The 23,876-nt window shown below is 36.6% G+C and overlaps 4 protein-coding genes across 4 annotated transcripts; 2 read left to right on the forward strand and 2 right to left on the reverse strand.

The window, feature by feature from the left end:
* The first annotated feature begins 160 nt into the window (after positions 1–160).
* On the forward strand, positions 161–1,301 carry LOC114533805 (PCNA-associated factor-like). Its single transcript, XM_028555404.1, has 3 exons — positions 161–241; positions 384–524; positions 679–1,301. Exons 1-3 carry the CDS (start codon positions 205–207, stop codon positions 822–824), a joined length of 324 nt encoding a protein of 107 aa, XP_028411205.1. The 5' UTR covers positions 161–204; the 3' UTR covers positions 825–1,301.
* A 436-nt stretch (positions 1,302–1,737) lies between these two features.
* On the reverse strand, positions 1,738–7,642 carry LOC114533803 (casein kinase I-like). Its single transcript, XM_028555402.1, has 11 exons — positions 7,183–7,642; positions 7,063–7,103; positions 6,868–6,937; positions 4,895–5,043; positions 4,463–4,697; positions 4,203–4,288; positions 4,042–4,126; positions 3,813–3,961; positions 3,293–3,385; positions 2,942–3,150; positions 1,738–2,658 (listed from the first exon to the last, which is right to left on the reverse strand). The coding sequence occupies exons 1-11, from the start codon at positions 7,364–7,366 to the stop codon at positions 2,610–2,612; spliced, it is 1,350 nt and encodes a 449-aa protein (XP_028411203.1). The 5' UTR covers positions 7,367–7,642; the 3' UTR covers positions 1,738–2,609.
* A 1,015-nt stretch (positions 7,643–8,657) lies between these two features.
* LOC114533823 (neuronal acetylcholine receptor subunit alpha-3-like) lies at positions 8,658–12,124 on the reverse strand. The gene is made up of 5 exons (XM_028555429.1): positions 11,891–12,124; positions 11,485–11,529; positions 11,229–11,338; positions 10,133–11,043; positions 8,658–9,574 (listed from the first exon to the last, which is right to left on the reverse strand). The coding sequence occupies exons 1-5, from the start codon at positions 12,122–12,124 to the stop codon at positions 9,339–9,341; spliced, it is 1,536 nt and encodes a 511-aa protein (XP_028411230.1). The 3' UTR covers positions 8,658–9,338.
* Positions 12,125–15,862: 3,738 nt separating this feature from the next.
* LOC114533955 (neuronal acetylcholine receptor subunit alpha-3-like) lies at positions 15,863–23,734 on the forward strand. The gene is made up of 8 exons (XM_028555588.1): positions 15,863–16,151; positions 18,491–18,642; positions 20,905–21,143; positions 21,434–21,478; positions 21,581–21,690; positions 21,987–22,170; positions 22,322–22,613; positions 22,826–23,734. The coding sequence occupies exons 2-8, from the start codon at positions 18,567–18,569 to the stop codon at positions 23,437–23,439; spliced, it is 1,560 nt and encodes a 519-aa protein (XP_028411389.1). The 5' UTR covers positions 15,863–16,151; positions 18,491–18,566; the 3' UTR covers positions 23,440–23,734.
* The last annotated feature ends 142 nt before the right edge of the window (positions 23,735–23,876 follow it).

Consider the following 23,876-nt stretch of genomic DNA (forward strand, 5'->3'; position numbering starts at 1 on the left):
TATCTCAAATTATTCTATCGTAGACAAAATGGAAAGCAAGGCAACTCTTACTATTAATTCTTATCGTAATAAAGAACAAAACTCCTAAACAAAGAAAATGAATGCGCATTCTGAAGGATGGTGTTTTACGACTAGCGCTTATAAATATTTGGCGCCATTTCCCGCGCAAACGCGCCATTTTGAAATTGCCTTATTGCGAGAAAGATGGTTCGAACACGAGGGGATAATAGTGCCAGAAGAGGTAGGTTCGTTGTTCTTTTTAAATGAAATGGTTCAACTGGTAATACTTCAGCTGAACTTACCTTTATTGAGACCACAGAACGCGTTGAATATCGAGCTGTTTCTCACTCAAAGATTTGTGACGACCATATGTTTTACTATAGCTGTTGGAGCCAAAGCTCCTAGGAAGCAAGCAGCTTGTTCATCAAGTAGTTCCAGTTCAATCATGGCCTCGCCGGGATCAAAGGACAAATACAGTGGAGGAAATCCTGTGAGGTGGATGCCAACACCATCATGGCAAAAAGGTACGAGAATCGTAACAATCACCATAACTTTTAATCTGGTACATGTGCAGATTGCAGAATGGTTGAAACTTGCCTCAAAAAACCACATCCATCCATCAAGATAGCAACTTGCTTGCAATCAAATTCTTATGTAATAAAATCCTTGTATTTCTAGGTATTGGTGGTTTCTTGCAGAAATGTAATTCAGTAAATTCACCATGTGATTCAAAAACAAATGAACCAGAAGATGGCACTACACCAAGTTCCTTAAACTCAACCTCAGACCAGGAACAAATATCGGAAATTACCTCATTAGATTAGTCCCAGAGTTTGGATCAGCCAGCAATGAAAATGGACAGTTGACTTTCATACTACAAATTACTAGCACTTAGTTAATTACTTTTAAAAAATTATGTTTTTCTAGCAATGTTGTTGCTATAGTTTTCTAGGAATGTTTACCTTAACTTGTAAATAATTGTATAATAAATATTTTTTACAAACCATCATCTGTACTCTTTGTAAACTTCTCAACATCTATTCATCAGGTCATTCTCCAAACCTCTGTTTACCATCCTCTGCTTATGGTCTTCTTCCAAAATTAGGTTCCTTAGAAAATTGCCATCAAACAAAAACATTAACTGTTGTTGCAATGTTAAAATATTTCATATGCGCACAATCAAATAAGATACAATCCAAGCGGTCATTCAATTATACTTGAAGTGTTTATTCTCTAATTGAATTATGATAAATTACAAATTTTCAAATGCACCAATAACCTCCATACATTTCCAGCACAGGAACACAAATCTAAATCATCAACCAGTCTCTGTTAATAGTTTATGCAACAATCCTTCAATAAGCCTGCAAATGATCAAATGCATCTGAAAATTGTGTTCCTCAGCTTAATCTCTATTTTTACAGTTACAAAATGACGTCTCTGAATTGAGAATGATACAACACTAACCAAATGCTCTTGCTATCTCTACAAGGTTTCCAACCTGCAGAAACCAAACACTACCCCACTTGAATTTAGACAACAAATTAAAGTCTAAATGACTATGCGAAAACCTTCAACATGTATATATACAGAAAAAGTAGAATGTGACAATGATATTTGGCCTTCCACTTTGACACAGGAAGGCCAGTGTTTTTCATATGATAATCTTTCAAAAATCTGACAAGAACTTTCAAAGGAAAGGCACACTTCCTAAGTGACTTCCTATTTATTCTGTTAAAAACAAAAACCACACCATTATTCACCCTATATCAATATTTTATCTCTACCAATAACAAGGCAAATTGGTTGAAACATGCAATTTTTTCCAATCAGTATTTAACCAAGATGAAAAGATGGCGAAAAGTCAAACTACTATTAGGCAAGCCTGCTTACACTTGTGTTGACACTCAAACGAGATTTGCTACAAGCTTGTTTGCTTATAAGTTCTGACAACATCATCCTGTTTCTAATGTAAACAACTAAACAACCATGTTGTTGCACAACCATAAACAACAATGCAAGGTTGTTGGTAGTTGTTTATGCAAAGACATCCTGGTGCCAAGATGGTGAAATAAACTACCATCATATAGTAACCAATATTCATATGCAAGCCATGAAGTTAATAACTTTTGGGGTTGGATGAGAACCAGGTTTCATTCGAATCATTTCACGTTATATTGACAAGAAAAATTTCAAGAAAACTATGAACTTTAAAGTGGAGTAAACCTGGATTCTTTGTGGATGATTTGAACTCTGCCGAACTCTTGTTGCACTTTCGGTAGATATTTGTCATCAAAATTTCCTACAGCTGAACTGGGAAACCCTGCTGGTGATTCTAGCCTACGGGAGTTCCCCATTATTTCGAACGGTGAATGTTCATATACTGGAATAAAAAATTGTTTTACCGCGTCGTGTTTGGTAAAAACGCCAGCATGCTGTACACTATCTTACAATAGCTGTCTCTACTACGTATATTCTACAATATGCTATGACCCATATGAAGGGAAGTAGGTTACCCACACGCACACAACTTTCCATGATCTTACTGTTACAAACTGCAGCGAATGGAAAGCGTTTTTCCTGTGTTGCTTTTCTGTCCGTTTCAAATATTATTTCTTTCTGACGGTCTTTCTCTTTCGTCGCTTGAAACAGCAGCATCTGAAATGAAATGAAAAATTATTGGATTTTCTCCCCGTGCTATCCACGAGAAGGCAAAAACGGAGTGTTGTTCTACAGAGTGATGTGCCTGTAATGTGACCCATCATTTTGCCCCCCCCCCAGATTTAGGGCCTATGCCTGAGAGAAATTACCCCCTTGCCCCTCTTTGAGAAGCTCAGTACGGTACTCTAATACTGTACAATTTATTCATCCATGGTAATGATGAAGAACATCCCTACCACGTTCAGGGAAAAAATGACTTAATGCAAAATAATGCACTTACTTTGTTTCTTCAACGACTTCAACGTCAGCTTGTGTGTTCAAATGCGCCAGCTTTGGTTGTGAATCATTGGATGGTCCTAGATCACCATTCGTAGAGCTGACAACCTGTACAGAACCGGCTAACCTGTGACCGCCAGTCGGCATGAGGTTGCTGTTTGAATTACGTACATTGGTGACGTCTGGCCAGGCTTTGCGATCACTCGAGGAACCCTGAGGAAGGATTGCAAAAGTGGCTTTAAAGTTTGCTCGCTCAAGTTGTATTGTTGGTTTCTTTTGTATATTTAACGCTTAATGATGTTACACAACTCGTACAAAAGGAATGAAATATGATGATCATTATTATTACACTTACTTTGTTTTGTGCTGGATTGTTTCTGCCAGGATTTTGGATATATCGAGGATCTGTTGCGTGCGAGGATGATTCATGCGGGTTGATAGCATATGGCTGAAATGAAAAGCTCTTTGAATAAACTTGCCTTCCAACAACCTTTTCTAAACTCTGTTTGCACTTTATTTCTTCTCTAATTGTCAAATCGCCTTGTAATTATCGAATTTACGAAAGATTAGGATGAAATCACATATTGAATAAATATACTGCAGGCGGGTTTCATTAATGTTCGATCAATCAACTCAAATTAATTTTCTCGTCTCAATGTAAGAGGTTTATCCATATCGTCTGTGCACAAGTTTTAAACGAGAAAAAAATGCGCCTCCTAGGGGCTCTAACCTTGTCTTAGCAAAGAGCAGGCCTGTATAGTGTCTTCCTGTTGGGGGTAAAGAAAAATTAACATGCCTGAAAGGCCTCGAACCCTCTGACATTTACAACGAGGGATTTTTAACCCGGAGGAGTATGGTAAGCGCGAGATACTTACGATTTGTTTATGCGTCCAGTCAAATTCACCGTCATCAACGTAGCCTTTTCTGTCGAACAGATCTTTGAAAAGCCCTCTCAAGTAATCATAATCTGGGGTTTCAAAGAAGTCTAATCTCCTGACATATCTCAAGTATGTTGCAAGTTCCTCTGTGAAAAAAATCCGAAAAAATACCATAAATTGCAGCAGGTTCTGGCTGTAAAATCATTACATTCTGTAATGGTCATACCTGGTTGATTTTCACACAGAACTTCCACTGGAGTTGACCTCTTGGTGTCGCCAATTTTTTGATATCTTTCTTTTAGTGTATCAGCCTAGAAAACAGACAGTCCAATGTCAGAACACTTGAAAATGTTTGCATTGATAAAATAGCATAATTCATAAACATACTTTTAGGCCTTGCCATGGCAGGCTGCCTCTTAGAAAATACATGAACATATGACCCAGAGCTTCTAAATCATCCCTTCTGCTTTGCTCTGGAAATAAACAAAGGAAGATTAGAGAAAACAAAATCTTTGTCTTAAGCCAGTCAAGATGCTGCTAGCCAGCACTTTTCTTAGCTTATAACTTAAATATGCCCAAACAAAATGGAGAAACTTTGTGGAAGATTTTGTACAACTCTCAAGTGATACAAGAAAATGAAGTCTTACCCTTTCCTAAATGAGTATTAATGCTCATATATCTTGCAGTTCCAGTTAAACTCTTATGTTCTCTATATGGAATATGCTTTTTGGTTTCTGGGTCAATATATTCTTTTGCAAGCCCAAAGTCTATTATGTGTATTGTTCCATCTTTTCCTGCAGACTTTCTTCCAATCAGGAAATTTTCTGGTTTCACGTCTCTGTAAATCATATTCTTTGAGTGAACATATTCTATCCTTAGCAGCTGAAAAAAAGAAAAACAGATAAAATTAAAACTTCTCCAGTGGAAAAAAGGTGGATATAAGCAACTAGTTACTCAAAGAACAGCAATCTAGACATGGAACATTTTGATTTAGTTTTAAGTTTAAAAGCATGAAAGCATACAATGTTATGCTTGTTCTTTGTAAATTCAGGAAAGAATTATTGTGCTATCTAACTTACCAACTGCATTGCAATCATTAGAACAGTCTTTAAGGTAAATGTTCTGTCGCAAATGTCAAACAAATCTTCTAGACTTGGTCCTAGTAATTCCATGACTAAGGCATTGTATTTGTTACATGGGCCAAAATAATGGACTTGAGGAATCCCAACTAGAAAATACACATCAAAGAAATTCACTCACTCAACCAGCCCGCAACATGCTTATAAGGTTCATAATGCATAACCCTGCATAAAACCAAATTTTCTTTGACACTGCACATGCAAATTGCTAAAATCAAATATATTCACAAGTCATCTCTACTTGTTTGCACATGAAAAGAAAAGAAATTTCTCAAAGAATTTGTTGGTGTAAAAGTGGCCCTAAACAAACACATTGTTTATATTTTAAACAAACCAAGATTACAAATGTATCACAGGCCACAAATTTAAGTAAAAAAACCTAATAGAATTAAGGACTAGTCAAGTCCTTTTGAACATTTTATAACAGTGTTTTCAATATCAACAAGTCATCAATAGGACTTGCTTTATGAGCATACCTTCTGCAAATAATTGGGTAATTTTCAGAATAAATATACATATATAATTCTCTTTCTTTCGAGCAGTTTTTACCCTAAACTTTCTCTCTTGTTTCCTTTACTGTGCTTTCACATTGTCTTAGAGTGACGGTTTGATTTTAATGTCATATATATATATATATATATATATATATATATATATATATATATATATATATATATTTAATATTCATACAGTGGCATTGTCTGACTGGCAAGTCTCACAAATGAAAATGGTAAGAACACTTTATTATCAGCAAAAAAATGAGAACTTCACACAACCAAATTTACACATCATGAAGTAGGCTATATTAACATGACTTGAGCAGACTGTTGGTAGTATTTGACTTCAAGCTACTGTAGAGATTTAAAACTGAGAGCATACATTATGCACATTTTAAGAAATAATTTGTTTATAAGTATTGGCTGGAATATCTGATAAATATTTAAACATTCAAGCAAGTGCTTTAAATCAGGAAGTTAGAGAAAAGTCTTGATAAAAAGCCTTAGTCAAGCCTAAGCCTACAAAGATTCAACACTTCCCTTGTTGTTCAGAGAACCCTATGTTATTTGAATGTACAAGAAATATTACAGTCATATACTCTTGAAAGATCACCGCTTCAAACATGTTTTGACTCAAAGATAACTGAAGAAGATTTCATTATCACATCAGGTCTCAAATGGGATGAAAACATGTTCATAGTATAGTCAATTTGAAAGAAATAACCTCTTCTCTTTAACACAATATATAGCCGATGACCTAAGGGTAGGCATCACTGAGCCAGGACAAAAGACATCATGCAATAAAAATTGCACCCTCTGTGAATTCTGGCTTAAATAATTATCATTAGACAGATTTTAGGACCAGGTACAAAGTTAGATTTACAATCATTGTGACATGACAAATTCTCACCAGAACAAATTTATTCACAGTTTAATTTATGAGTAGACATTGAGAGAAGTTCTGTACAATTTAACTACCTTGTAATTTAGTTTTAATAAGTCTACATATTGCATAATAACAGTCGCTTATAAATAGTTGTTGATAAATACGAAATTGATAAAAAAATGCTCTTATTCAACTCAAAATATGACCAACAAAGCACAATTTTCCCATGTTCGCTAGTTATCACATTGTGTTTGCCATGTCTTTCCAAATTTGTTGCCTGAATGTGACTCAAACAAAAATACCTCACATACGAAATTAAATTGATTAATATCATCTTCATTAAAAATATTTCCTTTATTCAAAAACCTAAAGATCATTATTTAATACCAAAAATCATCTATTGTACATCATTAAATTTCGAACCGAGGGGAAGCTTACACAGGAGAATATTTCGAAGCGAAAGTTTGTTTTGATTTGGGTAAATACAAAGTGTCAGCCCACTTTGACCGAAAATATATAACAAACTCTACCTGTGTTGCCCAAAACTTTATAAAACCGATACTCCAGATGAAGTTGGGGCGCTCTTGACTTCATAGGTTCCTAGAGGGAGAGATTATTTGTATCAACAGCGTTCTACAAAGGTTCCTACCATTTAAAATTTTAGTGGTTTGCTAAATGAAACCACGAAATTTCTTGTTCAAATTGACACAACTTGAAAGGCTTACCAATTTTATGGCTACGTGTTCATTGTTGTACAGATTTCGGCCTTTAAGTTAAAGACAAGAATAAAGGAGATTAAGGAAAGCATTTCTAACTGAAGATAAAGAAAATGGCAAGAAATTTACCAAGACGAAGCTCGCCAAAGTTTCCACAACCTATCTTCTTCCCAACTCGAAAGTTCGGTCCAACCATTGTCATACTAGAACCCGATGTGGCGCTGTTTGTTCGAGGCTGAATGTTAGGTCGACTTTGTCTCGGCTTACGATCTGTACGATCATTGTCTCCTTGTCTTGTTTTTGAGTTTTGCATCTTCGAGTTGTCTCAAAAAATTAGCGAAGTTGCCATCTAGTACATAAGTTGCAGGCTGGGTATTAACCTTGCATACGAAGTAACCAAGAAACCCGTTTTCTTTAGTGCCTCTCGCCCGAATAACCGTTTCAAATAAAAATCCTATAAACCGCTACATCTTCCAACATATCCGATGAACTATATATACAAAAATCAAAACAAGAAAGCCGACTTAAGGCATAAAATACTTGGCTTTCTTCCCGAAATTTTTATTCTGAACATTTAATGAAATCTACAACGCTGCCCGCAAAGCATTTTGGTTTTTTCCCATCAGCCAATGTGGGCCTATGTCCCGGGGGCGTTGTCCATAGCAACAGAGAAATTGTACAGAAAAAATACCCAAGTAAAATCGTCTCGGAAAATGATAAACAGCTTCACAAAAGTTCCCACATTTTTCGGTGTTGTATGCATTGAAATGTAGTGCTTGATAAGTTTATTATAACAATGTTATTGCAGCTATTATTTGCTACTTTGCGTTGCTATGGAAACCAGAGGTCATGGCGTGTCATTGAGTGTGACTTTTGTTTGACTTCCGTTAAGGAAGATTAGCATATCATGCCACATCGTGACGGAAACTAGCTCGATATAATTTTGAAAATAATAAACCTCTCCAGAGAGCTCTTTTACTTTCTAATAGTAACTTGAACGTTTTTTAAGTTTTTAAATTATCTAGTACACTAGAAATTGAATATTTCATCAATGAAAACTATGTTTCATTGTTTAAAAGAACTAGAATTATAAATTATGTACAAACGGGGCTATTTTTCTTATGAACAATAAAGAGCCGTCTATGTAAGAGAACACTTAATATTTTAATATTGCATCCTCAAAAGAAAACGGCCATTTCAACGGGCGCTACATACCTTTTTCATGGTAATTTTCAATTAGTGAAGCACTTTGTCATAAAGGCTTTGCATCAGGGTCAAAGAAATTCTCATGAATGGAAGTATAAGCTCTTTGACTGAAATCCACTACAAATTTTGTTTTGCTTGTTTTAATTATAATCTTGTTTTTTAAAATTGCATTTAACCAACCACTCACAATCAAGAAAACATTCTCTTTCTTCAGTCAGACTGCCCTTTTTAATCAAAATGCTTTAGGATTTAACAGCATGAAAATAAGGATAATTCTGAACTTTGGTATTAAACGAGACAAAAACGTGGATAAAATTGGAGACAAACAAGCTGGTAAACAATGTCATTATTAGATATCCGTTTATTGAAGGATTTTCTAAAACACTTTCCTCGCTACGTCTGACGTCTCTCAATTAGATTTAATTAAATTTTTCTAGGAATGACGTCATTACAAACTAGATGCGGAAATCAAGCCGGAGCGGTCTATCTCGATCACCTCTATAGGATAAACGTGTATCATAACAGTTTCTCATATTCTCGATAAAACGATTAATAACTATTTTCTAGCTTTATACTTGCGCTGCTATAATGAGTATCCTTTACCATTAAACTATCTGTACACCATGTTTTCGCGTTGTAAATATGTCAGACTTTGACTAGTATTGCATATTATAGGACACTCTTAATTTGTAATCTATATAAATCTATAATTTCAGGGTGCAAAAATCGACGGGAGGGTCTCCTAAAAAGGAATAATCCAAGTGCGGGTTTAGCAGGATGTGACCTTGCTAAATTCTCACGAGAGCAGGCAACGATTACGAAGTTGTCTACGAACTGTTGTTTTGACTGCCCATTGACGTCATCTGACGCAGAGTGCTCTAATTCATATTAAATATTTGCTCTCCTAATTTATAGAAGCTAAACAAAACACAACCATATCTAATATATATCACAACCATATCTAATATATAATATACCGCCGTGGACGAATTCGATTCTCGTCCATTTAGCCCCCAGTCAGTGCTCCACATGACTACAGAAACAACCTCCGATCCTGGAGTAATCTTCATCCAAATATCTCATTCACTCTGACCACTGGATGGAATTTGAGCGTAGAATATAACAATGCAAATTAAAATTGTGACGCCAAACAAAATGAAAAAGAATCGATCGAGAATGATAGCAGCAAAATGCCATTGCTCCTTCTTGGCCTCCTCTAGTTGTTTCTCTTGACTTTCTTCTTCAAACCTTTCCAGAATCCCGAGGATTTTTTGAATTTGTTCCTCGCAATTGCAAACGGAATGTGTCGAGAAGCCTGAAAGAAACATACAACTTTTAGTTGAAAAATTTGCCTAGGGCTATGTTAAATGGCCACCTCCTCCTGGGAAATATATATTATAATTTTTCCACGAGAAAAAACTAAAAACATGACTAAGATAAACCATCCCTCTTTTCCAAATTGATAAAAGCAATGATAAAATCTTCAGGCAGATAGATTACGTGACTGGTCTCCTGCAAGGCCTATAAGGCCCTTAAAAATTCGGGAGGAGATCAGGAAGAGAGATTAATATAACAATATATTGATATTAGCGAGCACCGTTTATTTTTAGTCCTATTAAGCTTATCCGTAAATGTATCTTCAGGACGACTAAAAACATTTACGCCTCGAGCATGAAATTATATAAACATTAAAGCCTTTAATCTACGAATCTTAAAAAAGCCTTAAAAAGGTTAAGATGTACTTTTTTATCTATTATTAGTAGGGTAAGGGCATTGTTTCCGATTCGTTATTACCAGGGATCATATTTGTACATTGATTAACTAGTTCCATGCTCTTTAACAGTATTGCCTTGTTGGCATGCTCTTGGGTTACCTTTTCCTCCTTGAAAGCTGTTTCCTTTTATATGAGAAACGGATCGGGAATGTGGAAGACCCGTTGCCATGCGACTGTTAGGCATGGCGTGGCCATTGGGTAGAGAATGGCCGTTGGAGCACAAGGGAAGTCCTGTCGCTAGCACTGGCATCTCATTCTGGCTTTCTTCATCTTCTTCCAAGTCTGTTATTTCTTCCTCGCTTTTTGGGATATTGATCAGGAATGCTGGCGCCATGATGTTGAAAATCAGGTAATGAAACCAAGCAGGCATCTTTTTGTCAATACCGTGAAAATAACAGCGAGATGTGAATGTCGTGACGAGGAGACAGGCAGAGATTTCGACAAAGCAAGCCATCGAGAACTTGCCAATCATCGGTGGTACAACGGAGCTGTTTGGGATATTCTCTGTGAAGATCAACATGTACACAGTTAACCCAAGGAGGACCGTTATAACAAGAGAGATCCTCTCACCAGAATCATGAGGGAGAAGAAACGCCAGCAGAGTGAGGATATTTAGGATTATACAAGGGACTATTATGTTATTCATGTAGAATAACACACGACGCTGTATATGAACGGTGTAGGTTATTGTGACGAATCTGTATTTACAACAAGTATATTTCACGGCATCACGTCTGGCGTTTAGTGACACTAGTTTCCACTCTCCGCTGGCCGTGTAACGATCCAGATCAGCGTGATCTCTATCGCTTCTCAGACGCATATCCAACGCGTTCTCCATGTAAGACCAAGAGCCGAATGTTATTTTACATTTTTGTTCGTCAAATGGGAAGTATGTGATATCGATGGTACAGATTGTTTTGATTTGTGCCGGTGCGTTCCACTGTATACGACCATCGTGGTAAAACACGATCTTTGTATCGAAGTTATACATTTCACCTCCACCTTCGATCCTTGAAGGAGAGAGCAGATGTGTTGGTTTACTTGACTTGGTTTAATAACGAGAACAGTTCTGATTATCACCAGATATAGCAGTCAAACGAAAATCATAAAAAACCATCTCACACTTCCTTCCAAAATTAAACGGGCACAGTAATGAGCTAGTCTGACCGCTAATCAAACTCTGGACTGGACTTACGTGTTGTAGAGGACGATGTCTGGTTTCCAAAAATAATCCGGGCTCATCATGATACTCTCAACACCTCCATAATCCGAGGCATTCCAAGTTGTCTTACTGTTAATCCATTGCTAGAATAAAATTGAATAACCCAGAAAAGTTTTTACAATTTACTCAGCTGCGTAAATTGTCTTCCACTGTCCAAGCACCTCGCTCCTAATAAAACTTTTAACCCCCTTAGACACCGTGTCCATTGAAAAGAAGATATTGACCTTACCTGTCTCACCCAAACATTGCTGGTTAGGATCTGGTTTTTGCCATCCTGAAAAAAGGAAAATGAGGAACATTGTTTTGTCTGTGGGGCGAAACACTCTATCTGGGGAGTGGGAGCATATTTGGAAAGGAAGGACTCTATCTGAAGAGGAATGACCCTATCTGCATGGGCAGACGGGAAGAGTTTATAAAACCGCTGTGGTAGGTGAATGACTGGGGAGGAGATCTTCTTGGGACGTGTACTTCAAATAGAGTCCTCCACAATCACAATTATCCAGTTCTACCACTGTTGAAGAAGTCTGCAACTCACATTTTACTGAAATGCATGAAATTATTATGCACGAATAAACTGGGCATGGGAACGACGAATGTCATAGTAAGCGCGGTCGTACGCGTTAGGCAAGGCTTACCAGGTTTATAAGTTGACTGTAAGCCAAATCAAACATCACTATGATTGGCTGATCACTTCTTTCCACCGGCCTCACTTCCACTTTTTTCTTGTAATCCTCCATTATTTTTTTAATCAACATCATTTCGTAATTCTTGTCATAATCTGATGTCAGAGCTTCGACAACAAATGTGTCTAAAATTACAAGAAACGCGCATATTTCTTCTTTTAAGAGCTTTCCTGAAGTGACAAACATATTTAAGCATAGACCCTGGCAGTTTATTGTAGAATACTACCTACACCCAGAACCACCACGTTTGAGAGATCTTCTCACGTAGTTCAGTCAGACACAAACCGCACGTTTGAGATATCTTTCTCAGTTGATTCGGGCTCAAAGCATGGCTGTTATCATTTATAACGCCACATTCTTGTACAATACGTCATTATACAGAGATAAGACAAAAATATATCACGCGGCATTAAAATTATATACTCTGAATGTAAAATTAAATTTCTAATCACAGGTGTACGGACTGAAGATGAAAAATAGGCCGGGCAATCTCAAAAAGCTTGCCGCTAACTTACTGCAAATGGAAACGTCTATAGCGACAACCTATTTGCACTAAATTGAAAGACTTACCTTTCAAAGAGAAAACAAAAAGCACAAAACAAACAAACTTGATCATTTTCAAGGTTCAAAAACCTGAAATAATTTGCAAACTTGAACACAGAAATTACAGCGCTTATATTTCGATGGCGAAGATATAAATTTCATTAACATATTTAATTTTAAAATACCAGTTAAGGAGGTTATTTGATTACAAGGTTTTGTTAAAATGTGACAACCACGGCCTCCTATAGATTTTGAACTGTATAGAAAACATTATGATATGCTTATAAACCATGTGATCTGTTGAACGTTTCTAGCAAATTTTATACCTTTTAGGCATTTTTCAACCGTAAAAAATCCCTTGAAACGTAACTTGTGATAGACAGGGAAGTCGTGTTTACAAAGAAGTTGTTTCAAGTGCCTCCGTGTGATGTAAACGTAGATATTGGCACTCAAAAGTTATCGTGTTTGTCTGGAAGTTTGAAGCACGCTGTGTTAGCACAAAGAAAATGCATCATGGCTTATTATATAACACAGCACTTGCAAAAATTGGTCATTCTGCAATTAAAAAGACATTATTCAAACCATTGTGGTCATTGTGCCACTTTGCTGTTGTTTCCGAAACCAATGCAAAGGTTTTGTCTTGATTTCCTGACTTGTAGTGGCTACCATTGATTATGGTAAAAATGATTATATACAGTCAGTTACAGATACAAACTAGATTATTCAACGCTTGGACAACCTCGCGACAACTACCATGGACAAATGACTAAGAAAAACAAGGTGTTTATATTACTTGCATGACTTAGTAAAAAAAAATGAAAAAGTCGACACTTCAACATTGCATTCTTCAGGAAACTTGTTGCAGTCGGGTTTTTGGAGAGCTTTGGCTTGCAAGAGCTTAAAATATATTAAATCGGAATGACGAAAGAGCATCTTGGAAAAATTATAAAATTTATATGAAGAGGAAGGTCCAATCGATAAAACTGGAGAAAATGAGGACCAGAAAAGGATCTCATTTGCCCAGTTTTAAATTGAGAGAGGAAACTGATTAAAAATAAAGTAAGATATCTTCTGGTTTGTCGGGAAAACGTCATAAAATTGGAATGCTGTGTAGGGCAATCGCGAGGAGATTAGGGGCAAAAAATGAAAGTGTTGCGGGTGACGAGGTAACGAGAAGATAGAGGAAACGTTGTGTACAATAATTCATGATTTTCGTTGTGAATCGCAACGTCATCATGGGCAAAGAAAACTTTGAAGTTTTGGGGCGAAAAGTGTTTGACAAAACTGAAAATAAGGTCTTCGTCAGATTTTTGAAACAGAACACTGAGTTGCAAGACTAGAAGTTATACGGTTATCATTTGGATTAATCTTATGAAAAGCAATACAATGAAACACTTCGTAGATTATACACATTGTTATAACTCTACGTTTCGATCATCCCGTAAAGTTATCAGTCGTCAGGAATTACCCACGTAATGAAATTTCTTATAATCACTTCACGATTGTCGAAACTTGGAGAAAACAAACGATGTATTGATTGTCATGTATTTTCCAAAACTGTTAGTGGAATTAACTGTTGGTCAAGAAGGATAATCGTCTGTATTGGTTGCTCAAACAAATTGAATGGATAGAAATAAACTTTTACCGTGCGATCACTTGGCTTACAAAACACAAATTTTATAGTCAATGAATGAGGATTATCAGTGCAGTCGAGGAATATTAAGACTTTTTAACAGTCACGCATAGCGATTTGGCTTAAACTGCATGTTCATTGTGATGAAAACGGTTTTACACTGGAGTCTCTTTCAGTTGAGATCAGGGCAATTGGGTAAGTAACTATTTGTACATTATTAATTCTGAGCCCGCAGATCTTCTGGAAGACCTCTTGATTGCCTTTTTTCCAATGCATACACCATTTGGCAATTTTCATAAAATACGTGAGAAATAAAATTTTCTTTGCTTTGGTCTAATTACGAAGTGAAAAGCCACCTTTAAGGATTTTTGCGCCACTAATTACGTCAGGCTGTCATTGATGAAACAGGTGTGAAACATGCTGATATTAATAAATGTTTTGCAACATTACTACATTAAACAAAGCGCTCCATTGGTCTTCAAATATCCTACATTTTTGTGATACATTTCATGCACATTAATATCGTCTAAATGCTCACAGCATGCCTGGTGCGTAAGGAGATAACTAGAGCAACACCGGAGACATATGTTGGCAAAAAAATGATCAACATGGAAGTATCTAGCTGTCGTTCAAACGTTGTTTCCATGGCGATGCAACGGTTGCCTTCAATGATGTTTATGCCGGTGGTATAACACGTTCGCGCGTATAGCGGGTTTTTTTGCGTAATCAAATGCGCAAAGGAAGCTTTAAGTTGTTTCCAAGCAAATTTCCATTTGTTTTTATATAATTGTCACGAACATTTCAAGGCGTTTGATGTATTAGAATATTCTGCTATGTTGTGTGCATTTTACAATCTGTTTTCATATTCTGAACTACCTGAAGAAGATATCTTTCATGATTCAAACAACCCAATGTAATCAATGAAAATGGATCTATATACGTTGTTGTCAGACACAGACGTACAGTGTCAGTGTTGTTGTAATTTTCGTAACAATGTAAAGCGTGCGCAAAGAATCTTTGTCTTCCTAATCTTTGTTTTCGACACGGCTTGTTAAGTCTTTGATGAATTTTTCAACGTTATCCAATAATAATAACAATATATTTGATTGCAACTGTTTGCGACGAGAAATAAACGCGGGCTTATTAATCAGTTTTTTACTCCGAAAATTCACATTCAAATTTCAAAGCCAGCCTGCTAGTTATAGCGGACGAAATTAGACAATATTCTACCCGCAAAATTAAAAAAACTGATCTTTTTTGATCGGGTCCTTTATCAATTTGACTTCAAACTTATTGACATTACTGATGCGCATTTAAATACACCAAAGCCGGCTTATACGATTGAACGAAATGTAAATTAGGACTACACATTTGTGGCAAGACACAAAATTTAATTGTTTAAAGACTCATATTGACTCGGTGGTGGAAAACGAGTAAACAAGGCAATTTAAACAAGTGAAATTTAAACATAGAGATGCAATGAAGATTATCAGTAGAATATTGGACTTCGACAAATCTTTACAGCGATAGCGTGCACATCGGTTTTTTCGGTGGCCTAAAGCTGTCTGCCCTAATAAAATAATATATGCCGTAAAGCTGTCTGCCTGCTAGACTGTGTTACTTGTCACCTAAAAAGAATAAAAGCCATAAATATTTTATGAGCGTTTTTTTTCCTTTTGAATACGTTCACAAAATTCCACATTGAATAATGAAAGGCTTATGAACTCTCAGAAAAAACATTGCTCGTGTTATTTCGCTCATTTTAAATGGTTGTTTTCAAGTTACAAGATAAAAATTGAAGTGTGTATTTACGTCGCATAAGAAGTAATTATTCTTGACAAGTGGGATCGCGGATTACGGGTTGTTAATGCTTTTGTCGCAGTGTTCAGTCTTTTCGAAATTTGCATGAAAAAATTGTTCTTATAATATGCAAAACGTTTCGTAGCAACAACTGTTTCAAACTGCTCCAGCGCTCGGCTAAGACAAAATAATAGCGGCTGGTGATTTCAAAAAAAATCTCTGAAGTAATAAGATAAGGTACGGTACATAAAGTGTTATATATTGTAGTTTTGTGTCAAGTCTTTTCAGACATTCTTCAGTTCTCTGTTATTGACGTGCTGCATACATAATTATTCAATTGCGTCTGCTGTTGATAAATGTTTCAATTTGTGACATCTTACATTACCGTTGCGCAAATTGTAAATGACAGTAAGGAATATACTGGAGGCTATACCATCATTTAAATTGAGAGTAGAAATTTTTAGATAACAGATAAAAGGAGAGATAAAGGAACTCATAATGCAAACATATTCACAAAAACGAGTTTCATGTGTGAATGCATATTATTAATGAATTTTGTGTTTATGTTTTCAAAGAAATATGTTATAGATATAAATATATAAACATCATGAGCGGTGAACTCCTCCTGTTTTAGCATCGCGATATAACAATTTGTAGTTATTCCTGGCGCTAAAACCTGATAAATGAATTAATTGATCCTATACCACAGTCAAGTGTAATAAATACATGAAAAAATGTCTGAAGTATCTTGCAATATCAATCTTTCGCACTGACTGTAATGTAAAATTGATGGGACAACGACCACATCGGTTTACAACATCATAATGGATTTTTCTACTGCATTATCGTAGTGAAAATCAGATTGAACTGACTAATTATTTATATTGCTGCATGTCTATGCTAATAAAATATCAAAGATGACTACCATTCCACAAAATACCTCCACACTTCCATATCATATCTTACCATTTCTCCTTCATCCCTTCTTCCTGCATGCCCATGACATCTTAACCTTGCCTCACTCTCTTCTCTGCGATATCCACGACCTCACATTCTCTTCAGATCTTCAGATTCTACTATATTTTTACCAGCTGTCCTTCATCCCTTCTTTGTCACATGTCGATATCATCTCAAGCCTACTTCTCTCACCCCCTCTTCACTGTCCACCACCTTACATTTTCCTCCGCTATCTACACGCCGTAACAAGTCTTACCATCTCTTCTTCATCTCTTCTTTGTCACGTGTCGAAAACATTTCAACCTTCCTTGCTCATCTTCTTTCCAATATCTACCACCTTACATCTTCCTCTCATCTCTTCATTCCATTTTACTTCTTACCATCTCTTCTTTAATTCCCTGTAATCACATCTTCTCATCCTATCCAACTGCGTCCACATCTTCTTCTGATATCTCCGCTCCTTATCGCCCACCAACTCATCTTTCGCGATGGCATTGTAACATGTATTTAGCAAACGGTTTATGGAACAACTTCTAGCAATTCAACGAACGATTAACAAGCGAGGACAGCAAAACACCACAACATAAAAACTGTTAATTCCTTTCCAACCGCGCTCAGACTCAACTCAGCTGAGAGCAGAGTTCAACAGACTGAGAAATACAGCGTAAAATAAACACTTTGGTAAGACAACGGCACGAAGCCGGACAGTTTATAATACTGACTTATATTTATGCTAAACATATTTGTTTTTCTCTCTGTATTGCAAAGGCACCATGCCCAGAATGGGCGAGTTAAGTCGGCTTGTAAATACGGCATAAAAATTACAGCAATTGTTTTTTTCAATCGATATCATAACAAGATAGACAAATGTGTGTACTTTAGTAAATTTGTTTCAAGAGATGGATGTTCGTCGTTGTTAAAGATCGAGGAACCAAGTCTCGAGACGACGACCAAAGCAATCTAACCCAACAGTGAAAAGTAATTAGCAACAGTTATAAGTAAATGATAAAGCAGCGCGCTGCGAGAGTTTTGTTCGCGAGATTTGAGAACGGCTAGATTTATTCAGAACGAGAAGCAATGCCACAGATTTAATTAACTTATTTGAACCCACCAATGAAATCAATTACCCGTTTTAAGCTTTCTTGAACCGGTTTTGAGAGCAGAGGTCTGCTAATTTATTGAGATAATTCGTTACCCGATTGAACAAAGAGAATTTTGTATTGATCTGATTTCCAATTAGGCAAAAGATGAAAGAAAATTTTCTCGTATGAATTATCCATTGTGTCTCATGCCCGTATGTCTCATCATTATGTCAAAACAAATTTACGAAAACTGGTAGAAACTGTTTTAAAGTACAGCCAATGCATTTGGGATTATCGATTAGCAATTTAACAAGCATTTTGAAACGAGCAGTTACAAGAAAACAATGCTACTGGCTGACTTTGTCCGTGAATAAACTCAGAGTTCTTAGGAGTTCTCTTAAATGCTTTCGGTCTTCAATTGACACGATCTTGTTTTCAATCTGAGGCAACGGGGGGCGACAAAAGGAATAAAATGACTAGGCCATCGACACGGTAGTCTGCAGGCTATCATTAAACGGCTATTCTTCTTTAATATAGAGTCGTCCACGGGAGAGAGGAGGCGAGGAACTGCATTAAATTAGAATTAAAAGAGACTTTGTGTGGTGCGACGAAAATGATGAAAAATTTAGCAAAATTGATGAAAGTGTTGTTGCCGTTGTTTTTTAGTTTCTGGATCCAGATTCGCGCAGGTAAATGTTATTTTTATGTTTTATGAATGTCACGATTTTTGGTTGATGGTAAGCAAACACCACTATATGAACTACATACTTAAAGAATACGCTGGTTTTAAGTGCTGGATTTACGTATAGCACATGGACCCAATGCAAAATGTCCTGTTTGCAGAGTTTCATAGGAAATTAGAACGTTTCTTGTACATGGTAGTGCTTTAAAAGACACGCATGAAAAAGACGAAACTTACAGAGTATCGCAAGACATGACTAAGATATGAGATCTCCGATCCAGAGAACTGAATCTATATTTACAGATCCATGCACTGATAGCGGTATAAACGCACATTACTCATTAGGACGATAAGTGCAAATCATTATGTCGAAAATTGTTGTATGTATATGCCTATGTTTTTAACGATATGGAAGGCAGAAGAACTTCGTATATTCTTTGTTTATATATTCCGGAAAAGATTAATTTAATTGCATGATTTTGCCGCAAAAAAATTACGAACACAAAAAGAGATAATAGCTTTAATGACTACGTGCAACGACCAGGGAATGAAATGAAAAAAAAGCCACACATTTAAATTGCAACCCATATAACCACATCGAATTACGATATATATATACGTTTGTGTACAATTTTTAGACGAAGAGTGTCGCAATATGAGGGACACAAAAGACATTAAAAAGTATTTAGGGTTAGTAAATGACAGAAAAACGGTTACCAAGGAAGGAACATTCATCAAAATGTTTTTATTCCAATTTTTTTTAAATGTGACTCATTTCTTTGAAAAAGATGAGCTGTAATAAATAACTGTCACCATCCATACAAAAAGCTATATTTCGCAAGCTATATAATGACTGCTTGACCGCACAGTTTTTGAACATTTTTAGTTTTAGATGGAAGAAGCGCAGAATAACCACACATTTTGTTTGCATATTCTTGATACAAAAAAAGATTTTGAAACGTATTTTTAGTGGCTGATGCATGTAAAGCGGGCGTAAGGTTGTGATCAAGTGCGCAGATGTTTCCATTGAATGCATATCAATAACACAATTCACGACACGCCTCAAACAAGAAAACCACAATACTCTAAGACTGACTTCTGAATAGGAAGGTGGGAAAACATTTGTAGAGAATGTATCAATTGAATTAGGAGCGCGTGCTGGGTAAAAATGAAATATATACAAAGTTTTATCAGACTTGCAATTACGAAATATATTTATATAAGAAAGGTAAATGAAAGTAGAGTACATCCTGAGTTTTAGGCCTAAAATAGAGAGACCATTTAATCGATGGAAGAGAAATTCTGCTGTAAAAACAGATAAGCACTTTCAGGCGTGCGTAGGTGTTTTACAAATCAATTGAAATCTCTATTCAATGTCCAGTCTTAACTATTACACAACGAGAACATTTGAAAGCGTGGGTATATATATTAGCTAATTACGCAAAAATTTAACTCAATTATATCGTGCATACACGATGAAAGAATGAACTGTGGAGTAATACATTTCAAGCGTTTAAAAAACAGTTAAGATTCCGGTCAGGGCTAGCTCACGCCACCCCAAATCTTCCGTGCATAAAAATAAAACTTTGACTGCTTGAAAAGTTTGGTAAATCATATATCAGACGTTAAACTATGTAAGATATTAAATGTCTGGTGATCTTGAAGGGGTGTCTGCCTTATTAGTGAAGGACCCAACAGAGAAAAGGCTTCAATTACTAGGCTACATCTTATAAACAACATTCAGCAAGCAATTGAATATTCGCAAAGTCACTCGGAGATTTCATATTTCATAAACGCAGCTGGCAATGACAGCAATGTGATAATAGTTCATGTATTTATCAGCTTAAAGTCAAATGCGGTTAGCATGATTAGTCTAACAATTCATGAAGATGACACGTTGTAATTGAACTCTATAACGAACTCGCATTTAGAAAAAGTTTACAAGAATCTTTTCTCACCATTGTGTCCCTAATGGAAACTGTTAATGCATATATGTTTCCAGGACTCACAGAGAACACAAGAACGGTAAAACCGTAGAAATCTGTAACAGCTCCCCTGACCCTTTCATTCGCCTTCTGCCATCGACCTTGTCCTTGCTAAAAGGATTCATCGCTCAAAGTTCTAAACTCCAAAATAAATTCCAAGCAGAATATCTGCTTTTGCAGTTTTTTTGTTTTTACATTATCGTGCAGCGTATCAATATGTAAATTGTGTTCATATGATAAAATGAGTTATTTTAAACCCCATGTATTTTATTTATTGATACTAGAGAAAGAGTTGCCTGCCATTAACCAGGTGAACTCATCTTCGAGGAATGTCATGGAGAAGAGAGGAATCCCAGCTCACCTCTGCACGACTGACAAATCCAGACCAACAGAGACCGATCCTGAGCACAGATTGATGTCAGACCTGATGAAGAATTACAACCAGGACGCAAGACCTGTGCTTAATAAAAGCCAACCTGTCGTAGTGGCATTCGAACTTGCCTATAACCAGATCGTGGAGCTGGTAAGTCCGAGGAAAATAATGCAGGAGCTTAATCAGTTCTGCACTATGGATGTTCAAAGGAAGATCCAGTGAAGTTCAACTCTCAAAATACTCTCAGTTTCATTAAAAATGTGTTGTTAGGACTTCGGATACTTCAATCAGTTCTTTACTTATCGTCTACAGCGTCTGGGATACAGAAGCCAGAACTCATATGCTTTCGAACATTCGACGTATTTATAACGACACAGGCCGAGCTGCTTATTGCAGCAATCCTCCCCATTCCCAAAATAAGCATTTTCAATTTGCTGTAGGATGGACGAAGGCAGACATTGAGAAGCAAAGTTTGGTTAAGACAGGTAGTTTGAAGTCTGAACTTTACATTGTGAACATAACCAGCAATTTGTTCGTTTAGTTTTGATAAAACTAAACAGTTTATTATTAATTTCTTTCTTAACCAGTTTTGGACGAACCCGTATCTTACTTGGAACTCAAGTGACTACTGTGGTATAAAATTTATTATCGTAAACTCAAAAAACATTTGGAAGCCAGATGTGGTACTATATAACAGGTTAGACTACGCAATGGAAATAAAACCATACAGATGTTCTCAGAGGGTTCGTGCATGACTGTTGAATCATTACACTGGATCAATAAGAGATGATCCTTACTGCATGGACCTCTAGGAAGAACAGTTCAGAACTGATAGAGCTATCCATGCAGTATAAATAAAGTTAGTTTAGTTTAGTTTAGGTTTCCTCCTGCAGATCAATAAACTGATAGATCAGAAGTGATAATTTAAGCATGGATTAATGAAAAGTTGTTGCTGAGCGTCTTGACTCCATTTATGATTGTTTTCTTGTAAAGTATTGGTCAAGATGCGGCGGTATACAACAAAAATTACATGATAAAGATCCACTCCGATGGAAGAACTGAATGGTACTTGCCTACTGAGATGAGCAGCATTTGTCACTTTGACATCAAGAATTTTCCTTTTGACTACCAGCAATGCAAACTCAAGTTTGGCTCCTGGGCATACACTGGCCATGAGGTGAGCACAACTTTTGGATATGACGTGAACTTCGGATTTTGATCCATCTTTATCATAGTTACTACAGGAGGAAACCTAAACTAACGTGATTTATACTAGATAGCAAGCCTATATTCGGTTTATTAACTTGATTTCATCAAATTTATTTTAGCTAAATCTCACATTACTGAATGACAAAAAGTCCGCAGACTTGGCTGCGTTTACTCCTAATGGAGAGTGGGAACTAGTCAGTGTACCAGGAAAAAGGAAATCAATAATTTACGCATGCTGCGACAGTCCTTATATCGACATAACCTACACCATCAACATCAAACGTCGTGTGTTGTTCTATCTGAATAACCTTATAATACCATGTATTGTCTTGGCTGCTTTAAGTACGCTCGCCTTTTACCTCCCGCCTGAATCGGGCGAGCGGGTTTCACTCGTCATCACAGTCCTTTTAGGTTGGTTACTTATTGTGTTGTGATATATTTTCCTGGTTGTTTACTTGATCGCGCAACGCCAGCTTTAGAGCAAGTGTCATATAAAAACGCATCACTTGAAAACTTGTTTGCCTAGCCTTGCATCCCCTGCACGTTGATTTATCACAGAGATCATGCAAGCGCTTTGCTTATTCTAGTTTAACCCGACGAATAATTTATGTTTATTCCCCCAGGTCTAACAGTCTTCATGTTACTATACAACGAAAGCATACCACCGACCTCGGAATCAATGCCTCTTATAGGAAAATACTTCTTCGCGGTCCTTGCTGAAGTCACTGGCTCTCTCGTTATAACATGCTTCATAATGCGTTGTTACCATCACAATCCTTTCAAAGAAATGCCAGGCTGGTTCCGTTACTTCATATTCAGCCTATTAGCGCCCGTTCTGCGCATGGAATTTCCGAAGCGCACGCAGAAGATCGAGGAACGTCGTCGGCCGAGTCAGAGCCGATTGTTGCCGCATAACAAACACATCTATACCACGGCAGGCACGATACCAAACGGCACAGGAAAACACTCGCAGTGCTATGGCAACAATAATCTCAGCCCCAGAAATTCGCAGCAAAGTTTAGAGAAAGTACCCGCGGCTTGTGACGGGGAGAAGATCGAGTGTATATCACAACAGGTCGACATCTTGTTGGATTATTTTGACAATGAACAAAAAGTTGATGTGAAACGCGACGAATGGCACTTTGCATCAATCGTGCTTGATCACGTGTTTTTCTATCTGTTCATTGCGACAATCGTCTTCTCAATCGTGGTGTTTTACACCATGATTCCCGAATAGACGGTGTCCGCTTTACGCGTTACCATCGACGCAATGTGAGGACATTGAAATCTATATATACTCGCTGGATGGAAGTACAGCATAACTAAAAGATTAGATGAAAAATTACGCTGCAGATTATAATAATCTAAAAAGTTAAAAGTAATTATATATTTACTTGCACTGTATGTAATAAGGTTATCAAGTTGACCATATATATAGTAAAGCTATCAGTGGTCTTATAACACGTTGTGAAATCTGTCAGATGTTAGCAATTCACCTAGTGATCTGAAACACTCAAACTATTTGCATATATTTGGGCTTTTTAATGTGAAAGAATAAATTAAACTTTCGCATCAAATGCGGCAAAGTTGTGTGGTAGCTGAATGCAAGGCTAGTGGTAAACTAGTTTTTATTCGGTCATCTTTAACGAAATGACACTCCTTGCGTACAAGCAA

The sequence above is a fragment of the Dendronephthya gigantea genome, unplaced genomic scaffold (genome assembly GCF_004324835.1).
Source record: "Dendronephthya gigantea isolate DGI-Jeju-01 unplaced genomic scaffold, DenGig_1.0 000095F, whole genome shotgun sequence".
NCBI lineage: Eukaryota > Metazoa > Cnidaria > Anthozoa > Malacalcyonacea > Nephtheidae > Dendronephthya > Dendronephthya gigantea.

Bases quoted from the DNA above. Each gene is read 5' to 3' on its own strand.
- LOC114533805 (XM_028555404.1), top strand. From the start codon at position 205: ATGGTTCGAACACGAGGGGATAATAGTGCCAGAAGAG. The intron at 242-383 runs GTAGGTTCGTTG...GTTTTACTATAG, and splicing joins GGATAATAGTGCCAGAAGAG to CTGTTGGAGCCAAAGCTCCT. The intron at 525-678 runs GTACGAGAATCG...TTGTATTTCTAG, and splicing joins AACACCATCATGGCAAAAAG to GTATTGGTGGTTTCTTGCAG.
- LOC114533955 (XM_028555588.1), top strand. From the start codon at position 18,567: ATGATGAAAAATTTAGCAAAATTGATGAAAGTGTTGTTGCCGTTGTTT. The intron at 21,691-21,986 runs GTTAGACTACGC...TTTCTTGTAAAG, and splicing joins GATGTGGTACTATATAACAG to TATTGGTCAAGATGCGGCGG. The intron at 22,614-22,825 runs GTTGGTTACTTA...TTATTCCCCCAG, and splicing joins CGTCATCACAGTCCTTTTAG to GTCTAACAGTCTTCATGTTA.
- LOC114533823 (XM_028555429.1), bottom strand. From the start codon at position 12,124: ATGTTTGTCACTTCAGGAAAGCTCTTAAAAGAAGAAATATGCGCGTTT. The intron at 11,530-11,890 runs GTAAGCCTTGCC...TCCTTTTTTCAG, and splicing joins ACAGTCAACTTATAAACCTG to GATGGCAAAAACCAGATCCT. The intron at 9,575-10,132 runs GTAACCCAAGAG...TGTTTCTTTCAG, and splicing joins CAGCTTTCAAGGAGGAAAAG to GCTTCTCGACACATTCCGTT.
- LOC114533803 (XM_028555402.1), bottom strand. From the start codon at position 7,366: ATGCAAAACTCAAAAACAAGACAAGGAGACAATGATCGTACAGATCGT. The intron at 7,104-7,182 runs GTAAATTTCTTG...TTTAACTTAAAG, and splicing joins CTTTGGCGAGCTTCGTCTTG to GCCGAAATCTGTACAACAAT. The intron at 3,962-4,041 runs GTATGACCATTA...TTTTTTTCACAG, and splicing joins TCTGTGTGAAAATCAACCAG to AGGAACTTGCAACATACTTG.